At 38.2% G+C, this 20,293-nt stretch overlaps 1 protein-coding gene across 1 annotated transcript in view; it reads right to left on the bottom strand.

Annotated features, from left to right (window-relative positions):
• The window catches only part of LOC107756817 (mucin-like protein), a 27,456-nt gene extending 10,040 nt beyond the window's left edge, over nt 1–17,416 (bottom strand). The window contains exons 1-17 of the mRNA XM_016574104.1: nt 16,522–17,416; nt 16,258–16,380; nt 13,672–13,805; nt 13,322–13,489; nt 12,668–12,847; nt 11,174–11,774; nt 10,891–11,040; nt 9,632–9,846; nt 9,468–9,543; nt 7,540–7,827; nt 5,863–6,099; nt 4,768–4,920; nt 4,394–4,572; nt 3,380–3,572; nt 3,143–3,262; nt 2,943–3,062; nt 2,732–2,752 (exon numbers count right to left, since the gene is read on the bottom strand). Coding sequence (XP_016429590.1) covers nt 2,732–2,752; nt 2,943–3,062; nt 3,143–3,262; nt 3,380–3,572; nt 4,394–4,572; nt 4,768–4,920; nt 5,863–6,099; nt 7,540–7,827; nt 9,468–9,543; nt 9,632–9,846; nt 10,891–11,040; nt 11,174–11,774; nt 12,668–12,847; nt 13,322–13,489; nt 13,672–13,805; nt 16,258–16,380; nt 16,522–17,416 — 3,853 coding nt within the window. The remainder of the gene's footprint in view (nt 1–2,731; nt 2,753–2,942; nt 3,063–3,142; nt 3,263–3,379; nt 3,573–4,393; nt 4,573–4,767; nt 4,921–5,862; nt 6,100–7,539; nt 7,828–9,467; nt 9,544–9,631; nt 9,847–10,890; nt 11,041–11,173; nt 11,775–12,667; nt 12,848–13,321; nt 13,490–13,671; nt 13,806–16,257; nt 16,381–16,521) is intronic.
• Nucleotides 17,417–20,293: the final 2,877 nt, after the last annotated feature.

Here is a 20,293-nt window from a genome sequence, read left to right as displayed (position 1 = left end):
AATGTTTTTAAATTCCTTGTTTTATTGTTGTGATTATTTTTTTTCTTTTCTCTTATGTAAAGCACTTTGAATTACCATTGTGTATGAAATGTGCTATATAAATAAACTTGCCTTGCTTTGCCTATTGTCATGAGACTTGTCTTGATATATTCCTTGGATCATGCCGGGAATATTTATACCAATTTTGTCATAATTGGCCAAAATTCCTGTCTGCCATTTTGACCTATTTTTTTCGTACTCCTCCTAGACCATTGGTCCAATTTTCACCAAATTTGGCTCAGAACATCTTCAGAATTCAAGCTGATAGATGAAACGGTTTTCATTTACCACATCAACAAATTTGATGGCATGATCCATACTGCATCTGAGGCTTATCTCTGCAAAGCTTTGACATGCTGACACCAAACTTTATGTGTGCCATTGTCACTTCACACTGACCATGCCTCATCAATTTGGTAACAGTGCCACCTATTGGTCAAAACTGATGAACAATTAAATCATATTACTAATGTTACGGAGGGAACACAGGAAGCGTGCGGATCCATCTGCAAGGCTTTATTAACAGAGACGTGGTCAAAAACAGGCATAGGTCAGAAAATGGCAAACAGGTATATTGATGGCAAGGCAAGAGGGATAATCCAGGTACAAGGCAAAGGTCCAGGCAGGGGCGAACAGTATCCAATTGGGCGAGACTCGAGGGATAATCCAGGTACACAGGCAGTGATCAGAACACGGGGAAACAGACAAGGCAAGACGAAGAAAACAAGGAAAACAAGACACTAGGCTCGGTAATGCAGCTAACACTAGGTGAGTGGAAAATGCAGAACAATACACGGCGATCTGAACAGGAACTGAGAGAGTGTTAAATAGAGTGTGTAATGGCTCTCAGGTGAGCGTGTGATTAGTGACGGCTGTGTGATCAGTGAATTCAGCTGTGCAAGTGCAATGGATGATGGGAACTGTAGTCTGGAGTGACATGTAACAGTCTGTGTAGTGTGAGAGTCAATGTAATGGTCGAATGACCTCTAGTGGCAATCGGCCAGAAGGCCACGGACCGGATTCGTGACAACTAATGATTGACTTTATGATTTTTCAGCCCAGTTTGAGTATAGTTACCTTAAAATGTCTTTAATTACACATTATTTCGTTTGGTCTGATCCTCCCTGCCATGATTGCTCCTCATTCTGCCTCTGTTGGATTGGCCCCTTAATTGCTGCTTGTAGCTATATTTTCATATGGTCTTGTCTGGTCAGTAGGGTTGCAGATCCCATTATAGACAGTATATGGTGATGCAAGTTTCACTACCAGCATATTAAAACATGCAACAGATTCTTCTGAGTGTTTATAAATGGCAGGTCAACAGTTTTACATGAGTCAAGATCAGTGGCGGCGTTTGACACAACCATAGAGTATGGCGCGGGAGGGGAGGGGTAGAAAGGGGGAAAAACATTTCAATAATTAAACACTGCATCATCAGTGTTGGTATTGTATTAGATACTTGCACTTAACATTACATGAAAATCAAGCTCAAATGGCGTTTTTGACCAGCGGATGACTGAGATCTGTGTTTTGTCTGTCAGTAGAACGACCGCATCTGAGGCAGCATGTGCATCGCATAATACACTTTCTTCAACTATTACAGGTTATATAACGTTTATTGTAGTTATATGGGCGCTTAGTTTTTCTTGTTATTTAATACACTTGGACAAAATCTCATGATATAAACGATGAAGCGCTATATGCCCAGGATATTTAAAACATACAAAAGTATATTGGCTACAACTAGACGGCAAATAGCCTACTTCTCTACTCTTCAAACACACAAAAAATATTAGCCTTTACAGACATAGTATTTGAAAAAGAAAACGCTGTACTTATTCAAACATCAGTTATTTATTTACCCTTGCATTGCGAACAAGCGGAGATCTGTCTCCTCCAGGCTGTGCGCGGCGCGTCAATCTGAATGGAGGCGGGGTGAAGTTACGAGGTTTCGCTGACAGTTTGAGGATACAATGGCGTTACGAAGTTTTACTGACAAGCACTTTTTAATGATTATCATGGGTTAAATATTTGTAAAACCCTCTGATTTAAAATAATAATAACGGAATATAATAGAGATATGAAGTTTGGATAATTTTCCACGGCACACCAGACTGGGCTAGGGTATGGCAACTGCTATACTCTGCCATACGGAAATGCCGCCCCTGGTCAAGATTATCTATAGTCAGAGCAATGCACTGTCACTGACACAGATCTTGTTTTACAGAGTTTGTTTTCAGAGTCATAAGCAGCCTAGCAAAATGTGCACAACATTACAACTTATCCTGGACTAAGATGGAATGAAAATAATACATAATTTGTCAGTACGATAATTTGTCAGGAGAGATGGCTGAAATGTGTTCAAAATGTTTGACAGCTTATTTATCTTAACAGTTCATGAGTCCTTTAAATTATATAAATAAATGTATAATGAACAAGTTAAGGGTCAAATTTAATTTTGTTGATTCAATTTAAACAATTATTTTACATATTTTTACTATTCATTGTATATGAATTACACTGTATATCTACATTGTCTAAATTTCTGAATAAAAAATTCAATGATGACATTTAAATATCCCCTCCCCCTTTTCTTTCTTTCTTTTTTATTTTTGTTTGTTTGTTTGTTCTTACAAATCACGCCCTAATGAAACCTATATCATTCAAAGCAAATAAATAAACACAGTCTCACCTGTGGGATTAGCAGATTCACCTAAAAAAAAATTTAATAAAACAAAAGTGAAATAAAACAAAAAAATTAATAAAACAGTCAATCGTGTTATGAAGTAATTGGTTTAACCGAATGAAAGATTCAAAATCTTTGTTTCTTCAATCAGTAACATGTGTACAGTAAATGTAAAGTTGAAGTCATGTTGATCAGTTGTGAAAGTAAAATCACTTACCACAGTCGTCAGTATCTCTGGTCTTCTGATAACGGCATGAGCAGCGCACTGATCCCGGCATGTTCACACATTCAAACTTGGCATTCGGACAGGCTGAGGGGTCCAGACACTCATCAATATCTGTGGGTGAAATAAAGCATACGCATGCTTTAAGTGTGTCTCAGAGAGTGACTGCTAGCATGTGCATTCTTGTTGCATACCTTCGCACTCTTTTCCATTGCCGCCGTAGCCACGCTTACATTTACATGTGTAATTGTAGCCAGTGCTGGTGCAGTCTGCCATCTCATGACAGGGGAAGGGGAACGGAGGGAGGCAGAAGTCTGTGGGACAGGGTTAGACAAACTTTTATTTATGACTATTACGGCTCTAAAATCTGCATTTGAAGCTGTTGCAATGAAAAATAGCAAAATAAGTGTGCCTTTTAAATAACTACTGACCATTTTCAAAGCACTTGTATCCTTGTTTGCCCTGGTTTACAGTCGGAGGAGGGCACGGTCCACATGTGAAGGGGTCTCCTTCTTTCTGTCTTATGCATTCCACACCAGGAAAACAGGGTTTTCCTTTACAAACATCTGCTCTGTTATCACAGTACTTGCCACTGAAACCCAGTAGACAAAGACATCCCACAACCTAGATGTAGACCAACAGAAAAACATGTTTGTCTATGTTCAGGAAGCATTACATGTCATTATACACAACACCACTGTACACAACTGAACACAAATGAACACTGATTAACATAAAATTCACCTCGTGACTTTTACGTTCTAAATAAAGCTGTAGCTAATTAATTTAAATTATTAAATTAAAATGCATTAAAAAACATTGTTTTTTGTTAAATATTTTGCACTATACTAATTAACTAATCAGTTTTAGATTGTTTTCATGATATATACACTACAGTTTGTGTCACTACATTTAAAAAAAAAAAGTAATTAATACTTTTATTCCGCAAGTATGCATTAAATCACATAAATAAATGAGACATTTATAATGTTAAAAAAAGATTTCTATTTCAAATAAATGCTGCTCTTAAAAAAAAATAACACTGAGCCAAACACACATGCTAAAATAACAACAACTTACTGACACATAGTAAGAAATGGTTATTAAAATTTTTTATTTTTTTAACATTTATATTCATCAAGAATTCCTGATGTATATAAATATTAAGCAGCACATGTGTATTCAGCATTGGTGATAGTAAGAAATGTTTCTTGAGCAGCAAATCAGTATATTAGAACGATTTCTGAAGGATCATGTGCCACTGAAGACTGCAGCAATGATGCTGAAAATTCATCTTTGACGTCACATTAATAAATTACATTTTAAAATATATTCAAATAGAAACAAATATTTTATATTACTGCATTTTTATAGTTTTACTGTATTTTGCCAACTGGTGGTATCATCACAACCAATTTAAATCTAAAGTTTCTCTGCATGTTTACCAGAAACTTTCCCTGCAGATGGTTCTCCACCACACTGTTGTACTGGCAGCTTCCTCCATTCATACAGTTACAGAGCTGCAGAACAGGGGTGATCACGGAACTGGATGTTTGATCGCTCACTTGAATTGTCAGATTGACTGACTGAATACCAGAAGGGCTCCACACGAGGATACCATCACCTTCAGGACACAAATAAACCAATCGTGAAAAATGAATGCACCAAAATGTATAGCATGGCATTAGATTTACAGGCTTTACAGTTAACAGAGGATTATGCTTTAGACATAGATCTGTCAGATGATCTCAGGGACATGTGCTTATTACATTGTAAGCAGGCTAAGTTTATAAATAGGATGCTTTGCAGTAAATCTTACTGCTGCCAATGGTGACCCGTGGAGAGCGTGGTAAGCCCAGGGAGAAGGTGATTTGGTCTCTGTTTGGATCCTGAGCCTTGAACTGAACTCTAACGGTACTATTGACTTTACACATGATAACAAATGGCTCTGCCACAATGGGCGGCAGGTTTCCTGTTGAACACAAGCAAAAGCAAAGGGAGGGAGCTGTTAAAATGTCCTAGAGACCGTGAACGAATGAATGAATGAACAATTATACTGTGACTACTAAGAGGAATATTTTATCACTCACAATTATTACACACAAATGAGAAGAATTTAATATGAATGAGTTCATATAGAGATCTCATATAGAGCAAATCTGAGCACAAGTTTGAAACATTGTTAAGGTGTCTTCTGAACTCAAGTCTATTTTTCAGGAGGATAATCTAAGATGCAGTAGACATAAGCGAACTCCCAATTTGCTCTCCAATTAATCTCATTAGAAACAGCTGACATTAAAATTTCTTTTTTTTCTTTCCTTTGTGATAAGCATAACATACAGTAGCATTTTTAAGAAACTGCTACTTTTGCATTAAATTAATCAAAAGTGACACTAAATACATTTAAAATGAATGAAATAGAAAATAATTCTATTTTAAAATAAATGCTGTTCCTTTGAATGTTATATTCATCAAGAATCCTGAAAATACTGTATTTATATTGCGGTTTCCACAATACATTAGGACAACTGTTTTCACATTGATAATAATAAAAAAAATGTGTCTTGAGCAGCAAATCAGCATATTAGAAGGATTTCTGAAGGATCATGTGACACTGAAGACTGAAGTAATGATGCTGAAAATTCAGCTTTGTCATCACACAAATACATTTCAGTTTAAAATATATTAAAATATTAAAAATTAAAATATTAAAACAATATTACTGTTTTTACTGTATTTTTGAACAAATAAATGAAGCCTTGGTGAGCATGAGAAACATCTTTCAAAAACATTCAAATATTTTACCGGCCTCAAGCTTTTGTACGGTAATGTATTTTTAGTTTATTTAAGTTTTTATTTTAGGTCAAGATATTTTTGTGCATTAGATGAAGTTTGATGTGGATGACCAGCTAACCGTAAATTTGTGCTCGGGTCTGAAGTTGCTGCTGGTCTTTCTGAACATCCTGGCCGAGGTTTGTGTTTCCTGTGGCCAGGATGTCATGCACACACTGCATGTTGCCCTGGCAGGTCTGACTGTGTCTGGCCAGCAAGTCTGGGCTCACTGAGGACATCAGTTGCTCTGTCATGACAGGACTGAATGGAGCACTAGGAGGCTCTGACAACAGAAGACTCTCAGGAACAGGAACAGCCCCTGTGGAAAACAACCAGACACAGAAGAAACAATAAATAGAGTGACCAGTAAAGAAATCTTAAATGAATACAATATTAATTTTTTCCCCCCTTATTTAGAGACTGGATTGGGATTTGTTCAACAAAGAACAAAACAAAAACTATAAATTTAAGAACACCCTGTTTCTAATAGGTCTATTATGATTCCTCAAAGGATAAAATGCTCCTGTAATACATCACAAGGACCTTTCTCAGGAATTTAAAACTCCTATAACTCCTATAACACAATATTGTACTGGAATAATAACATATTATTCCAGTACAATACAGTAAGAAATAATCAAAACTATTTTGCATAAGTTCGATTTATCCAGTAGGAATTCTTACAGGATTCCATTATAGGATTGGTTAACAGGAATCAATTTCTTCCAAACTATTTGATCAAATGATGCCAGTTCATAATAATGGAAAATGCATACCCTTGTGAAAAAGAAGTACACATGAGGATATTTTTAAATTAAATTAAATTTAAAATTAAATGAAAATGTATTATAGTTTAACTTTAAATTAAATGCAATTAGTTGAACTTAAGAGTGCCCTTTTTGACCCACAAGTAGGGCTTAGGTACATCTGTATATGCAATTTCATAATTACTTCTATTGTCTTTGAAATACGGTTAGAATATACTGCTGAATGTACTGACAAACATTTATGGTAAACTAAAATATCAAAAGTAATTACTGTTGAAACTTCTATGTCATGTATTTAAATACATTTGTAATGAAGAAGTTGCAGCTTGGTAAATTTAGAATATTTTAATTTTAAATGCAATATCAAATAACACCACAGTTAAACTTATAATTAAGAACTTTACATGTGCTTTAGTATGTTAGTGATGGCTAGCAGACGGAAGTTCATGGACCGGATTCGTGACATTAGGTAACACAACAAAATAAGTGTGCTTTAAAGTATGACAAAAGATTATTAAAACATAATAATTTAAGCTGCACTTCAAAGTAAAACCTTTAATTTGACATTGACAAAGTGCAATTTTTGAAAGTATCCTTAAGTGTGTCAAGAAACGTAATTATGAAAGTGTCTGTCTTTAAGTACACCTTTCATTCACAAGTGGCCTTTCATTTTTTTAAATATTATATCATCTGCAAGTGCAGTTTCCCTGAACAAACTCCAAAATTGCTGATTATTAATAGTTGGTAAGGTAGTTGTTAAGTTTAGGTATGGAGTAGGATTAAGGAATGTAGAATATGGTCATGCAGAATAATGCATTAATATGTGCTTTATAAGTACTAATAAACAGGCAATATACCAGTAATATGCAAGCTAAAAAACAACCTGTTAATAGCGAGAACTGGACCTTTAAATAAAGTGTTACAGCAGTTTCTACAATATTTAACATTTTCTCACTAATAGACTACTGAATTCAGTTGAAGAGTACACGCACATGACTGTCCAAAGGGAAGCAGACTCTGTTCAGAGGGGACGTTGTTGTTTAGAGAAGGCACCATACGGCCATTGGAAAGCAGGAAGTCATCGGTCCTGTTGGAGCTCCAGAGTCCCAGCAAACCCAGTGTACGGTTGTAGAACCTCTGCGGGACCTCCACCAGAGCGCTCAGCCTCCCAGCATCACCTCTCCACACGATCACATACAGGCCCTCGCCGTACACCACTGCACAGCGGCTCATAGAGGTACAGCGCACCGCAAAACCCCGCTCATTTACGTGCACCACTCCTGTCAAAACAGCAAAGGCCGCTCAGTAACATCAGAAATCGCATACTTCCCTACCCAGCAAACACAAAACATTTTTACAACTTTTCACAATGTTGTATTTTGGTTGCAGTATTCTACAGTCTTTGGTACTATACAGTAGGCAAAAAACAGCATGTGAAAGGAGCAATATGTCCGAATTCATAGTATTCATAAAACAGTTGCTGAAATGCCCAGATGATGTACTATTTCCAGCGAGATTCTGAAGTGCACATCTGAATGTGACTAAATCGATACTATCCCATGAGGCCACAGGGGAGGATTTGTGAATGGCAGTGAAGCAAAGCAACTGACACTGGTAGGTTCCCCGACTATGACAACATGGCGAATGTAGTCCGGATAAAATTCTACACACATTTATAGTATATATTAGGGTTGGGTAAAAAATATCGATATCTCGATATTAATCGATTCTCATTTTTACGGAACGATATCGATTCTTAGTCTCAAGAATCGATTAGTCTAGCCTGTTTTCAGTTAATGGACGGAACATTGAAGGGTAAGCATTGTGCTTTGGTACTTTTAATATGAAACAAAGTCTCAGATTTCAAATTCTGTCCATTGTATTGCAGTATTTAAACAATAAATGCCATGTTGGCGCTGTTTAATGTGGAGTGACAGATCGCAGTAGTGCCTTAGTTCAACAGACGCAGCAGCGCGTAGCGCACGTGAACTAATCATCTCTTCCACATTAATACCAGTTTCAGCACAAAATAAACATGACTAAACATCTGAAGGTAAGTTAAAAGATATAGCACAAAATAAACATGACTAAACATCCGAAGGTAAGTTAAAAGAAAGTGTACAACTTTACAATCCATATCCTGTCTCATGTAATCGCTCAGTGTTTCAGCTGCACAAATACGTCAATATAACGTCTTGTAAACAATGACATGTAACGTCACATTTACCTCAGAAAAACATATTAGGTGACCATAAACTCATTAGTCAGATAGAAAAATAAACTGTAGAGAGGGGCATGTTGCTAAATATGAACCACATAACATATTCATTATATTTTTTACTGTTCTTCAATGTTTAATTTATGTTTGAATAAATCCATCAAGTTTTTATGACAGCCACCATTTAAATGTTTATATATATATTTTTTAAATGAATTGAAGTAGAAATATTATTATGTAACTGTAACTTTATTATTGTAAAAACTTCATTCATTTTAACCTTCAATATTATAGTAATGTAGTACCAACTGTTCTCAATTTTCAGACACAGTCAAGATGTAATGCCTTTCAAAACATCCTGTTTAGTCTTTTAGGTCTCTTCATTATTTATTTATCATTAAGGTTTTATATACAACCAGTCAAAGGTGGTTTGTACATATGATTTTCTTTACAAAACTAAGACTTAAATGGACGAGTTGTATCGGATAGTGAAGAAAAAGCATTGAACAAGAGCATGGAAACATGAAAAGTCCTTTAAAACCCAGGATGCTTATAGTATGCCATATGTCCATTTGTGTTATTTCATAGGTATGATGACTTATTATTCTAAAATATGCGAAACAGTAATAATGTGTTGTAAATAGGAGGACAACATTATTATTTCTTTGCATGAGCATGTAAAAACCTTGAAAATCTTCTTACCAACAGACACAGGAATGACCTTATCATTAACCAAGACCTTAAGTCCATCACCAGATTCAGCACATTGCCACTCCACCTTTCGAGAAATAATTTCACAACTTTACATTGTGGACACACTCATTTATGCACATAGATCTATATTTTATCTGAGATGTCAGACTCACCTTTCCAGCACCCTGATAGAAGGCGGCTAATCGTACCAGAGCAGGCACCAGTTTGGGCTGCCTGTTGACCACTAGAACTGCTGTTTGTCCCTGCAGGGTGAAGATGTTTGATCCCGTGCTGGAGGAGAGACGGACTATAACGTACTCCCCCAAGCCTTTGAAGGTATACTCACTCCCGTCAAAGGTAATAAAGTGGAGACTGCCATATACCATGCCTGGATTAATGCAGAGAGTGCAACAGAGACTCTTTAAAGATCATTCCTTGTCAATATGACCTTCAAATTGTTTATTTTATATTAAATCAAGCAGTAGTCATTAGGGCTGCAAAATGATCAAATCTGACAAAGAAAATGCAATGCATAGATTACATAATGTATGATAATGATACACAGTATATAGGAACCATATCAGTTATGCATACTCATTTGCCCTTTATTTACATTTAGATTACCTTTACTGTTATCTAAGTTAATCTTTAAAAACATTAATAATTTAATAATAAATGTAATCTTTAGCAAAGCTCAAAATGAATATCCATATTTCATACTGTACATATAATTTTGTGATGCCTGTAGCATTTAAAATGTTTGATTTTAGTTTTTAAGGTTTTATTTTATGTATGTATTTTATGTATAGACTACATACACTGAAAAACATTTGGTGTAGAATTTACTTACAATTTTCACTCAGAAATTGCTAGTAAATTTCACAAATGACAATGAAGAAATGGTAATAACATACTGAATTAAATGTGAATTTTTGAAGTAGAAAGACTGAAATAGTACTTTCTTGTAAAATGTACTCCAATAATCTTTGTTTTATTTATTGATTACAGTAGTATAACATTTTAATATCACTTATGTATCATTTACTGGCCATAACATGACAGTAATTATTGGCTTATTGGTATCAGCCAAAATGTAACATCTGTGCACCCAGGATAATAATTTACTACAATACACAATGTATTACATGTTAATTTCTTATCCAAAATACAATTCTTGACATACTTTCAGATGTTTAAATACACCAAACTCAGATCCACGATCTAGTTCCAGTGTTGTGCTCCACTATTTGAAAATAATTGTAAATCGCCCCATAATAATTCTAACAGATGTCACCAAATTGTGACCAAATGTCAGATTTCTTGATGCTTTACATAAGTAAGGATTCCTAATGAAATCAAATTGTTTTCAAAGCAAATATTTACACCGCTGGTAGTCATAAATGAGGGAGTTGGTGAGACCTAGAGCTCTTACCAATGCCTGGTGCTCCCCTGTTCCCAGGTATACTGCTGTCAGAGCTATTCCAACTGTAACCCTGGCACCGGTCTAGTGGTCTTTTTGCCAAGTACATGTTACACAGAGGGGACTGAACACAGCACCACTGGAAGGGTAAAAGATCCTTGTCTAGTAACAAAGACAGCATGAAAAAAATTTCAAATCAAAAAGATAAAAAGATCAGGTAACACGTGGTTACAGGTTCAACTTACAATGCCTCTGCAAACTTCATAAGAATAAATTATATTTGGAATGGCTTTACCGATATGCAGTTGCATCTTGTCCTCAGTGAAGAACCGTTCACTGTATCCAGCCACTAGGGGGCCCTCTGGATCATACACACATCTCTTTCCTGCCCTTTGTTTGTTAAACAGGATAGACTGAAAGACACGGCTCCTGCTGCCACCCCACCTAAGAGCTCTCAGATCCCTCACTTGTGCCATCTGTTCTGATGGTGGATTCTCAAGGCTAAAAGCCAGGTCCTCCTGTGCTTGAACACGAGTGCAAGGACAAGGTGCCAGTCCTAATGCCCATTCTTTAGGATCTGGCTCATTGAAGGCCCATATCTGGCATTGCCTCTGAGGATCTGAGCTGGCTTCAGGGGAGCCAGTAAGGTCATACACCAGCTGCCCCAGTTTGCCTGTGTTACCCATGACAGTCTGGGGACGATAACGCCCTCCTGGCCTGAACAGGTTGTCCGGTGGCTTTGGAATCTCATTGTGAAAGTTGCTCTTACCATCAGTGTAGCCTATAAGAGCGTTATGATTAGTCCTCTGTCCTGGACCCCAGTTCATGTCACTGTAGTGGAGCAGAGCAAATGAACGTAGTCCATCTGTGGTCAGAATGCACTGGAAGGTGTTGGTCTGTGGAGGACGTTAGGATGATTATTGATAAGATAAGCATTTAAAGGCCTTTAAAACAGGACCTACTTGCCAGGATAAAAGTATTTTAACTTTGAAATATCTGTCTCAAGACCACCATGGTTTGTTCCATTCCATTCCGTGTAGCTGTTTTTGAAAACAAGAACGTGTCCTGCATGAACAGCCTGTTAGTCATTGCAAAAACACTTCCCAAGATTTTCTAACAATACAAACTAGGACAGAGAGTGGGGGTTTGGGTGCGGACAGCAACACTACACCAAGTCCATAAATTTAGTACCCATATCTAGTCAGAGAAAGCATGTAGCTTTCATATTGTGTAAGATGAGAACATAACCTGCAGTTTTTTCACTATTGACTGAAATAACTTTGCAACGTTTATGTTCTGTAAAGTACTGTGCTTTTCCATTTCCTCAGTTGCTTTGCCATGTAATTTTAAATTCATATGTGATTGGTTGCTAGAATGTTGCAAGGTGTGGTTGCCTGGGTGTTCTTGGAATACTGTGGCTTCTTATTGACCCAAGTCATAAGAGTCTGCCCCCATATCTCTTTGATATTCCAACCCCTAGATATGGTAACTTTAATGTAATTTTATTGAATTTTCAACCAATTTTATTATCTTCCAGGCAAAAATAATAAGTCTAATTGCTTAGAAAAATAATAGAACATCAAGTAATAGCACACCCTCATCAAAGTCTGCAGTAAAAATGGTGGAGGATGAGATACATGCTAAAGTTTAATACTTAGGTTTAGTTTGTTCAAATCCCTAACTCTAACTATGGACAATATTAATAATATTAATAGTGATGCTTGCAGTAGCAAACATTCTTAATTATAGCTACTGTTGCTCTGGTTCCGTTCATTCATCTAACACTCACCTCAGAGAAGTTGATCTTTTGATAGGACACGGGCAGAATGTGATCCCATGTGATTTTCACAATCCAGGAGGGGGAAAAGGGGGGTTTGCCCCTTTGAGTCTCAAATTTGCTAACATCGTGTGCTGTTCTTTGAAATATTGCCTCAGCATAGATGTCAGATATATTAAGGAGACGGTATTCCTGTTGGACAGAAAGGGAGAATGTTCAAATTTTACTTCAAGGTAATTACCACAAAAATATATAGTTATACTTATAAAAACTTATAGTTTTACTTAAGTGAAACTTAAAAATTTAAATTGTAAAAAGATTAAATTTTAATTATAATTTCCAATATCTCAATATGCACACCATTTGTGTAAACATTGTGTAAACAAGTGTAAACACTGTGGCTCTCTCAACCGTGTCAACACATTGTCTCAACTGGTGCTATGAGTTTAGGGTGGGACTATCTGTACAACCAAAGGCAGACAGGTGAAATGTTTGTGAAATCTGTTTAAAAATAGTAATTATAATACTGGCACAGCACCTATATAACCAGGTCAACAAATCTGCCAAAATAATATTTTTTACATTACTAATACAATATAATAAAAAAAAAAACATCATAGTAGAAGCAAGGCCACAAAATGTTGCATTATTTATTGCATTGCTAACCTGGTATAGCAGTTTTCCATCACCGAGGGTAAGGTCAGCATCGTCCCAGAACGCAGCCAGCATAGGCTGGTTCTCATTACCATTGAAACCATCTGGGAATGGAGCAGGGAGCAACAGTTTCTCATTCTCACTGACCGACTGGAACTGCACCAAGCCGTTATCTGAAAACTGAAAAAGTTAATTTATCAAAAAACCTTTAAAATGTAAACAGAAGTAAGTCTAACTGTAAGTAGCAACAGTGTTTCCTATAAAAGCTATTTATGGTATATTAGTTCGGTAATTTCAGATATATTACACCGCTCACCATTAAATTGCTATTAAAACGTGAACAGTTAATTGTGCATGCTTACAAACAGTCGCTCATATATTTTGCCCATGAATGGAAAGCCTGCAGGAGGAGTGATGTATGGAGAATTTCCATCTGCCTCTGTCTTTGGCAACCCAGCATCACCTACTTCCTCTCCAAATGGATACAGGTCACTTTCTGTGAAAATATATTAAAAAATGCACCCCATGAGGTCAAGGTTTGGCTGGTTAGCATGGGCATTTAGCCACTGCTGACTACACCATCTGGTCAAAAAAAAAATCCTTGCGTGATTAGGTTGACCGGTACGCAACATAACAAGTTGGCAATCTCTGTCTGGAAAATACATTTGAGGTAAATTTAAGTTGATTAAGTTTAAGGTATGACTGGAATCTCAAGTCATGTGAGTGTGCATCATTTACTTGCACCAAAGTATTTTAGCACCAAATTAAATATAGAGATATTATTTTATACAGAAATGTTGTATTCATGATTGTAATATAATATCCCACCTATTGGTGGCAGCTGTGGGCAGTGGGTATCTCCGGTAGAGCAGGCACAGCTGTAAGATCCTATGAAATTGGTGCATTTTCTGTTGCTATAACACATGTCAGGTGAGATACACTCATTTCGGTCTATGCATCCATCCATTCCATGCCCATTTCTGGTTGAGGCATTCCATCCGTTGCCACACTGGCACTGAAAACCACCAACAGAGTTGTAGCATGTGGCAGCAGGATGGCATCCACCCCTATTGGACTGACATTCATCTAGGTCCACACAAAGAGACCCTACTGCAATAAGACCTGGTGCACATACACATACATAAGATCCAGGGGTGTTGATGCATTGGCTTGACTTGTGGCAACGTAAGGATGATTGGGAACACTCATCAATGTCTTTACAGAATGTCCCATTTCCAGTGTAACCTAAGCGACACTGGCATGTAAAAGACCCCACTGTGTTCCAGCATCTTGCCAAGGGGTGGCAAGTAGAGTTATTTGCACATTCATTATTGTCGATGCAGGTACCGTTTTCCTCATGATGTCCTGGTGGACAAGAGCACTGGAATGATCCAGGTTTATTGATGCATACCTGATCGGGACGACAAATTCTGCTCAAAAGGCATTCATTTATATCTGTACACTTTGGACCCTGAGCCTCAAAACCAGATGCGCATGGACACTGGAAAGAACCTTCTGTGTTTACACAAACAGCGTTGACAGTGCAGGGACGGACATCTGCTAGGCATTCATCAATGTCTTGACACTCTGTTCTGTTTAGAAAGTAACCCAAGTTGCAGTTACATTTATAAGACCTAGGGAAATTGATACATGTAGAGTGAGGTTGACATATTGATTCATTCTTTGATCCTGAACACTCATCTATGTCAAGACATCTAGTGCCATTGCTCCAGAATCCCATATCACAAGCACAGTAAAATGAGCCAATTGTGTTAATGCAAGTTCCATATGTGCAGAGTGTGCCAAACTCTGGGTTTGAGCACTCATCTATATCCTCACATTGGGTACTACTGGTACCATTAGAGGAGAATCCATGATCACAAAGGCACAGGAATGAACCTTCAGTGTTGACACAGACACTGTGGTCTGAACATGTAGAATTGTTCAGGCATTCATCAACATCCTCACAGACTGTCTGATTGCCTGTATACCCACCCCAGCATTCACAGAAATACCATCCCGCTGTGTTTTGGCAGTTGGAGGCATTTGGGCACTGTGCTTTCCCTGTGGCACATTCATCAACATCCAAACACAGAGAGTTGTTAGAGTAAAGGAAACCATTGTTACATGAACAATTATACCCTCCCTCTGTATTGTGGCAGGTGCTGTTGTCTGGGCAAGTAAAGGTTCCTACACTGCACTCATTTATGTCTACACAGTGTGTCCCGGTGTACTGGTAACCTTCCCAGCAGTCACAATGAAAGGACCCTTCTGTATTGAAACAGTGGGACAACTCTGGGCAAGCTCCTGTTTGTGTACATTCATCTATATCCTGACAGTCTCTACCATTCCCAAGAAACCCTTCAATGCAGGAGCAATAGTTTGACCCACGGATGTTTTTGCACTCAGCATGGGTGTTGCATGCATTGGTTACATTCTTACAGTCCTTCTCATTCACACAGGTACCCAAATCATAGACTAGACCAAGGGTGCATGTGCATGTATATGTTCCAGGAAAGTTTTGGCAGGTCATGTTGTTCCCACAGATTGAGGGTGGCAAACATTCATCCACATCCTCACAAGTAAACCCATTTCCTTGGTATCCCTCCATGCACTTGCAAATGTAGGACCCCTCTGTGTTGTTGCACATGGCAAGAAGGCTGCAGTTATTAGGCAAAGTTGAGTTTTCAGTACACTCGTCCACATCTTGGCAATCAAACCCAGATCCGGTCATGCCAAAGGGACAGGTACACTTGTAGGAGCCAGGGGAGTTAGTGCAGCTGGCAGCTGGGTGGCATCCTCCATGTTGGGATTGGCACTCATTAATGTCTATAAGTCATTCAAAATGGGACAGGGTCAGGAAAAAAAATCCCTAAAAGACTGAGAAGAGAGTCTTCAAGCAAGCAAAGAGGTGCAAAAATTAATTTTGAAATGGAAGGAAAACTTACCAGAGCAGTTTTTTCCATCACCAGTGAAGCCGTTGAGACAGGAACACAGATGACTGCCAATTGTGTTGACACACTGTGCAAACTTGCTGCAGTTATTGACTCCAGATTCACATTCATCCAGATCTGAAAGGTTGGGAAAAGAGTAATGTGAGAAGAAAAGATTGAAAGAATGCTGCCATTCCCTGGCTAACTGAACCCAGGAACTTGGCTTATGTAAATATAAATGCTTTTTATTTTTTATAAATGCATGTGTATTGCACATACCTATGCATTCTGTTCCCTTAAGAGTGTAACCCACTTTGCAAATGCAATCAAAGGATCCTGGGTTATTGACACATTGCGTCTCTTTCTTCGGGCACACATTCTCTTCACATTCATCGATGTCTGAGCAAGTGAGTCCATCCCCTTTGAATCCCACATCACACACACACTGATACTCTGAAGGTGAAGGATGACACAGTCCATGTGGATGGCAGGCAGGATCACATTCACGACTAGGGAGGACACAAGTGTTGTTGTATGCTACTGTGCCATTCAGACAAGAACAGACATATGCTCCAGGGGAATTGATGCACACAGAGATGTCTGGGCAAGTATTATTTGAAAGGACACATTCATCCACGTCTGTACAGGTGGAACCATCTCCTGTAAAGCCCTGGTGGCAAATGCACAAGAAGTCACCAGGATAATTGTAGCAGTTGGCATGTAGATGGCACATCCCCTCAATTGCACATTCATTTATATCCTCACATGTAATGCCATTTCCTGAGAAGCCATGATTGCAGGTACATGAGAAGGAGCCTGCTAAATTCAAGCATGTGGCATTCTGGTGGCAAGGTTTCTGCTGTTCACATTCATCAATATCAGAGCAGTCTAAATCGTCAGTGATTTGACTGAAGCCTGCTTTACACTGGCATGAATATGACCCTTCCATGTTTGAGCACTGCTCATTGATACTACATGCCTTATCAGGAAGCTGGCATTCATCTATGTCCTGGCAGGTGGTACGATTGACTAGCTGAAAGCCTGAGGGGCAAACGCAAGAGAAAGACCCCTTACTGTTGACACATTTTGCTCTGTTTATGCAGCCACCGTTATCAACAAGACACTCGTTCACATCTGTGCACTGCGACACACCATCACCTGTGTATCCCATCATACAGCTGCAGTTGTATTTCCCTGGAACATTAATACAGAGTGCATTAACATGGCACCGCCTTTCTTTGGCACACTCATCCACATCGTCACATACTAACCCATCACCTTCGAAACCAGCTAGACATGCGCAGATGAATGAACCAGGTAAGTTTTCACAAGAGGCATAAGCACTGCAATGTCCTGTGGCACATTCATCCACATCCAGACACTGGTTTTGACTAAAGCTGTAGCCTGGACCACAGTCACAGAAGAATGAGCCTGCAGTGTTGACACATGCAGCGTTGGCTGGGCAAATGTTATTGGTGGCACATTCGTTAATGTCAGTACACTTTGTACCTGTGCCCAGGAACCCTGGGCGGCAAGAGCATTCGTAGCTTCCTAGCAAATTGGTACATATTGCATTGGGGTCACAGCTGTTCTTTCTGTCACATTCATTAATGTCTACGCACGCCAAGCCATTTCCCACAAATCCTTCAGGACAGGTACAACGATATGATCCAGTGCCCCTGTACCCCATTTCGCACATGCAGAGAAACTTATCATTACGTGTTTTGAAGCAGTCTGCATTGGTGTGGCATATGCTCCCTGCCGCTGCACAGTCACTAAGATCCGCAACTGTGTAGACAGAATGGATAAGAGTTGGGTAAGTCTGGCAATAAGTGACTGTATTCTGTACTGTGAGTCGATCAATCATAGAAGACTCGGATCTTGATCATGTTACTGACCTGCAGTTGTGTACCTGAACACAGTACACAGGCATAGCAGATACAGCAGCAGGTTCTTGCAACCTTTGTACCCAAAGAAAGCAGAGCACACACCAGGAGTCTCTGAACACTCATCAACGTCTAGGCAGAGATAATTTCCATTGCCTTTGTAGCCAGCGTTGCATGTGCACACATAGGAGCCAGGGTTGTTGGTGCACGTGGCATTCCAGTGGCAGATTCCTGGTCTTGTGCACTCATTATCATCAGTGCACTGAAATCCATTTCCAGTGAAACCAGACTTGCAACTGCAGTCTCTTCCTCCATCTCTGTTGGTGCAAAGTGCATTAACATGGCAGCCACCATTATCAGTTTGACACTCATTGATATCTTGGCATTGGAAACCATCACCAGAATAACCATTTTGACATGAACAGGTGTAACTGCCCAGCGTGTTACTGCAGACTGCTTTTACATGGCAGCTGTGTAGACCAGTTGTACACTCATCAATGTCCTGGCATTGCACTCCAGTGCCCCTGTACCCCATTTGGCACATGCAGAGAAACTTATCATTACGTGTTTTGAAGCAGTCTGCATTGGTGTGGCATATGCTCCCTGCCGCTGCACAGTCACTAAGATCCGCAACTGTGTAGACAGAATGGATAAGAGTTGGGTAAGTCTGGCAATAAGTGACTGTATTCTGTACTGTGAGTCGATCAATCATAGAAGACTCGGATCTTGATCATGTTACTGACCTGCAGTTGTGTACCTGAACACAGTACACAGGCATAGCAGATACAGCAGCAGACTCCTGCAAGAGAAGGTCAACAAATATGAAGTAAAAAAAAAAAACTTTATTTACTGTTAGGTTAATGACTCTATGAGCTTTCGAGACTGTGGCAGTGACCAGTGAGTTGTTGTTTTGCTCACATTTAATTGGATCCAAAACTCTTCCCTCAGAAAATGCAAAACCAACATATTGCAATTTTTTATTGTGTCCATGATGATTGTTTAATTTAGCTTTTTTTGTGGGCTTCACTGAGACATACAACGCCAAAAAAACACAAAAAAACTTCAGCCTGTTTCTTTCTTCTTTTTGCAGCAAAGCTCTATTTGTGACTTTTCTATCATCTATGATCTTTTCTATTATTATGACTCACTAAATAGGAAGACAACTTCTTAGTGTAAGTAATTAGGTGAATTCCTACTGGTTGCTTATATGCGTGTATATCTTTACATCTATAGAGTTACATCGATCAAGTTGAACCAGTTTATGCATAACAAAAACACAGGAATTGATTACTTTGTTCTAAGTCTCAATTCATGAGCCCCCAAAGGGATGGACATGCTGAAACCTACTCATTCCACCAAAAAATAACTTGATTAGACTCAAAGAAACGCATCTTTCCATAGAAGAAGTAATTTACAGTATACTATCATTTTGTCATCTCCGATATCCATTGTCAACTTTCTCTGCTTTTACCTTACAAAGTAAATTTCAAGATGATAGCATTTCTGATTATAGCATAGCTCACTAAAGTTGTATTGATTCATTGACTTAGTGTTTGGAATGTTCTATTCCAAATAATGACTGGTATCATTCGAGAAAAGACAGTGTGAAACAAAGAGTTTCTCAAGTTTGGTAACTGAAGTCAACATGGATGATGTCCTGAATAGGAAAAATTATGACAATAATCCTCTGATCTCTGACTGGGTTACATGCTGAATGTTTTACTTCCGTGTGGGTCAGATTCAGTCATTGTCTGTCTGATGGAATCTACTGTATAGAAATCCATGTGGTGCATCAGAATTAAATGTCTCTAGCATACTAAGAACTTACTGGAAAGAACATCCTTCTCAACATCACATCATGGCTGAACATCATATCCCAAAAGATATATTTACCATTACAGATTGGAATTGTGTTAACTGAAATTACCCTTTAAAACAAGTTTGAGATAAATACAATATAAAGTATTTTCTAAAATCTTCCTAGACTATCCAAATCAATATATCAAATTGAGTTTTCTCAGCTTTCAGAACATACTCATTCAGAATATAACTAGCTCATGTTTATCATCTGGAACTCATAGTATGATTAGAGTAAACTGTTATTTGCTCAATTCTGTATTTGTAATCTCAAAATAAATCATGAGAGATACATTCTAAATCTTATT

The sequence above is a fragment of the Sinocyclocheilus rhinocerous genome, unplaced genomic scaffold (genome assembly GCF_001515625.1).
Source record: "Sinocyclocheilus rhinocerous isolate Xijiao unplaced genomic scaffold, SAMN03320098_v1.1 scaffold3490, whole genome shotgun sequence".
Taxonomy (NCBI): Eukaryota; Metazoa; Chordata; class Actinopteri; order Cypriniformes; family Cyprinidae; genus Sinocyclocheilus; species Sinocyclocheilus rhinocerous.
Note: the sequence above shows the minus strand (reverse complement) of the source record. Positions and strands in the feature narration are given on the sequence as shown.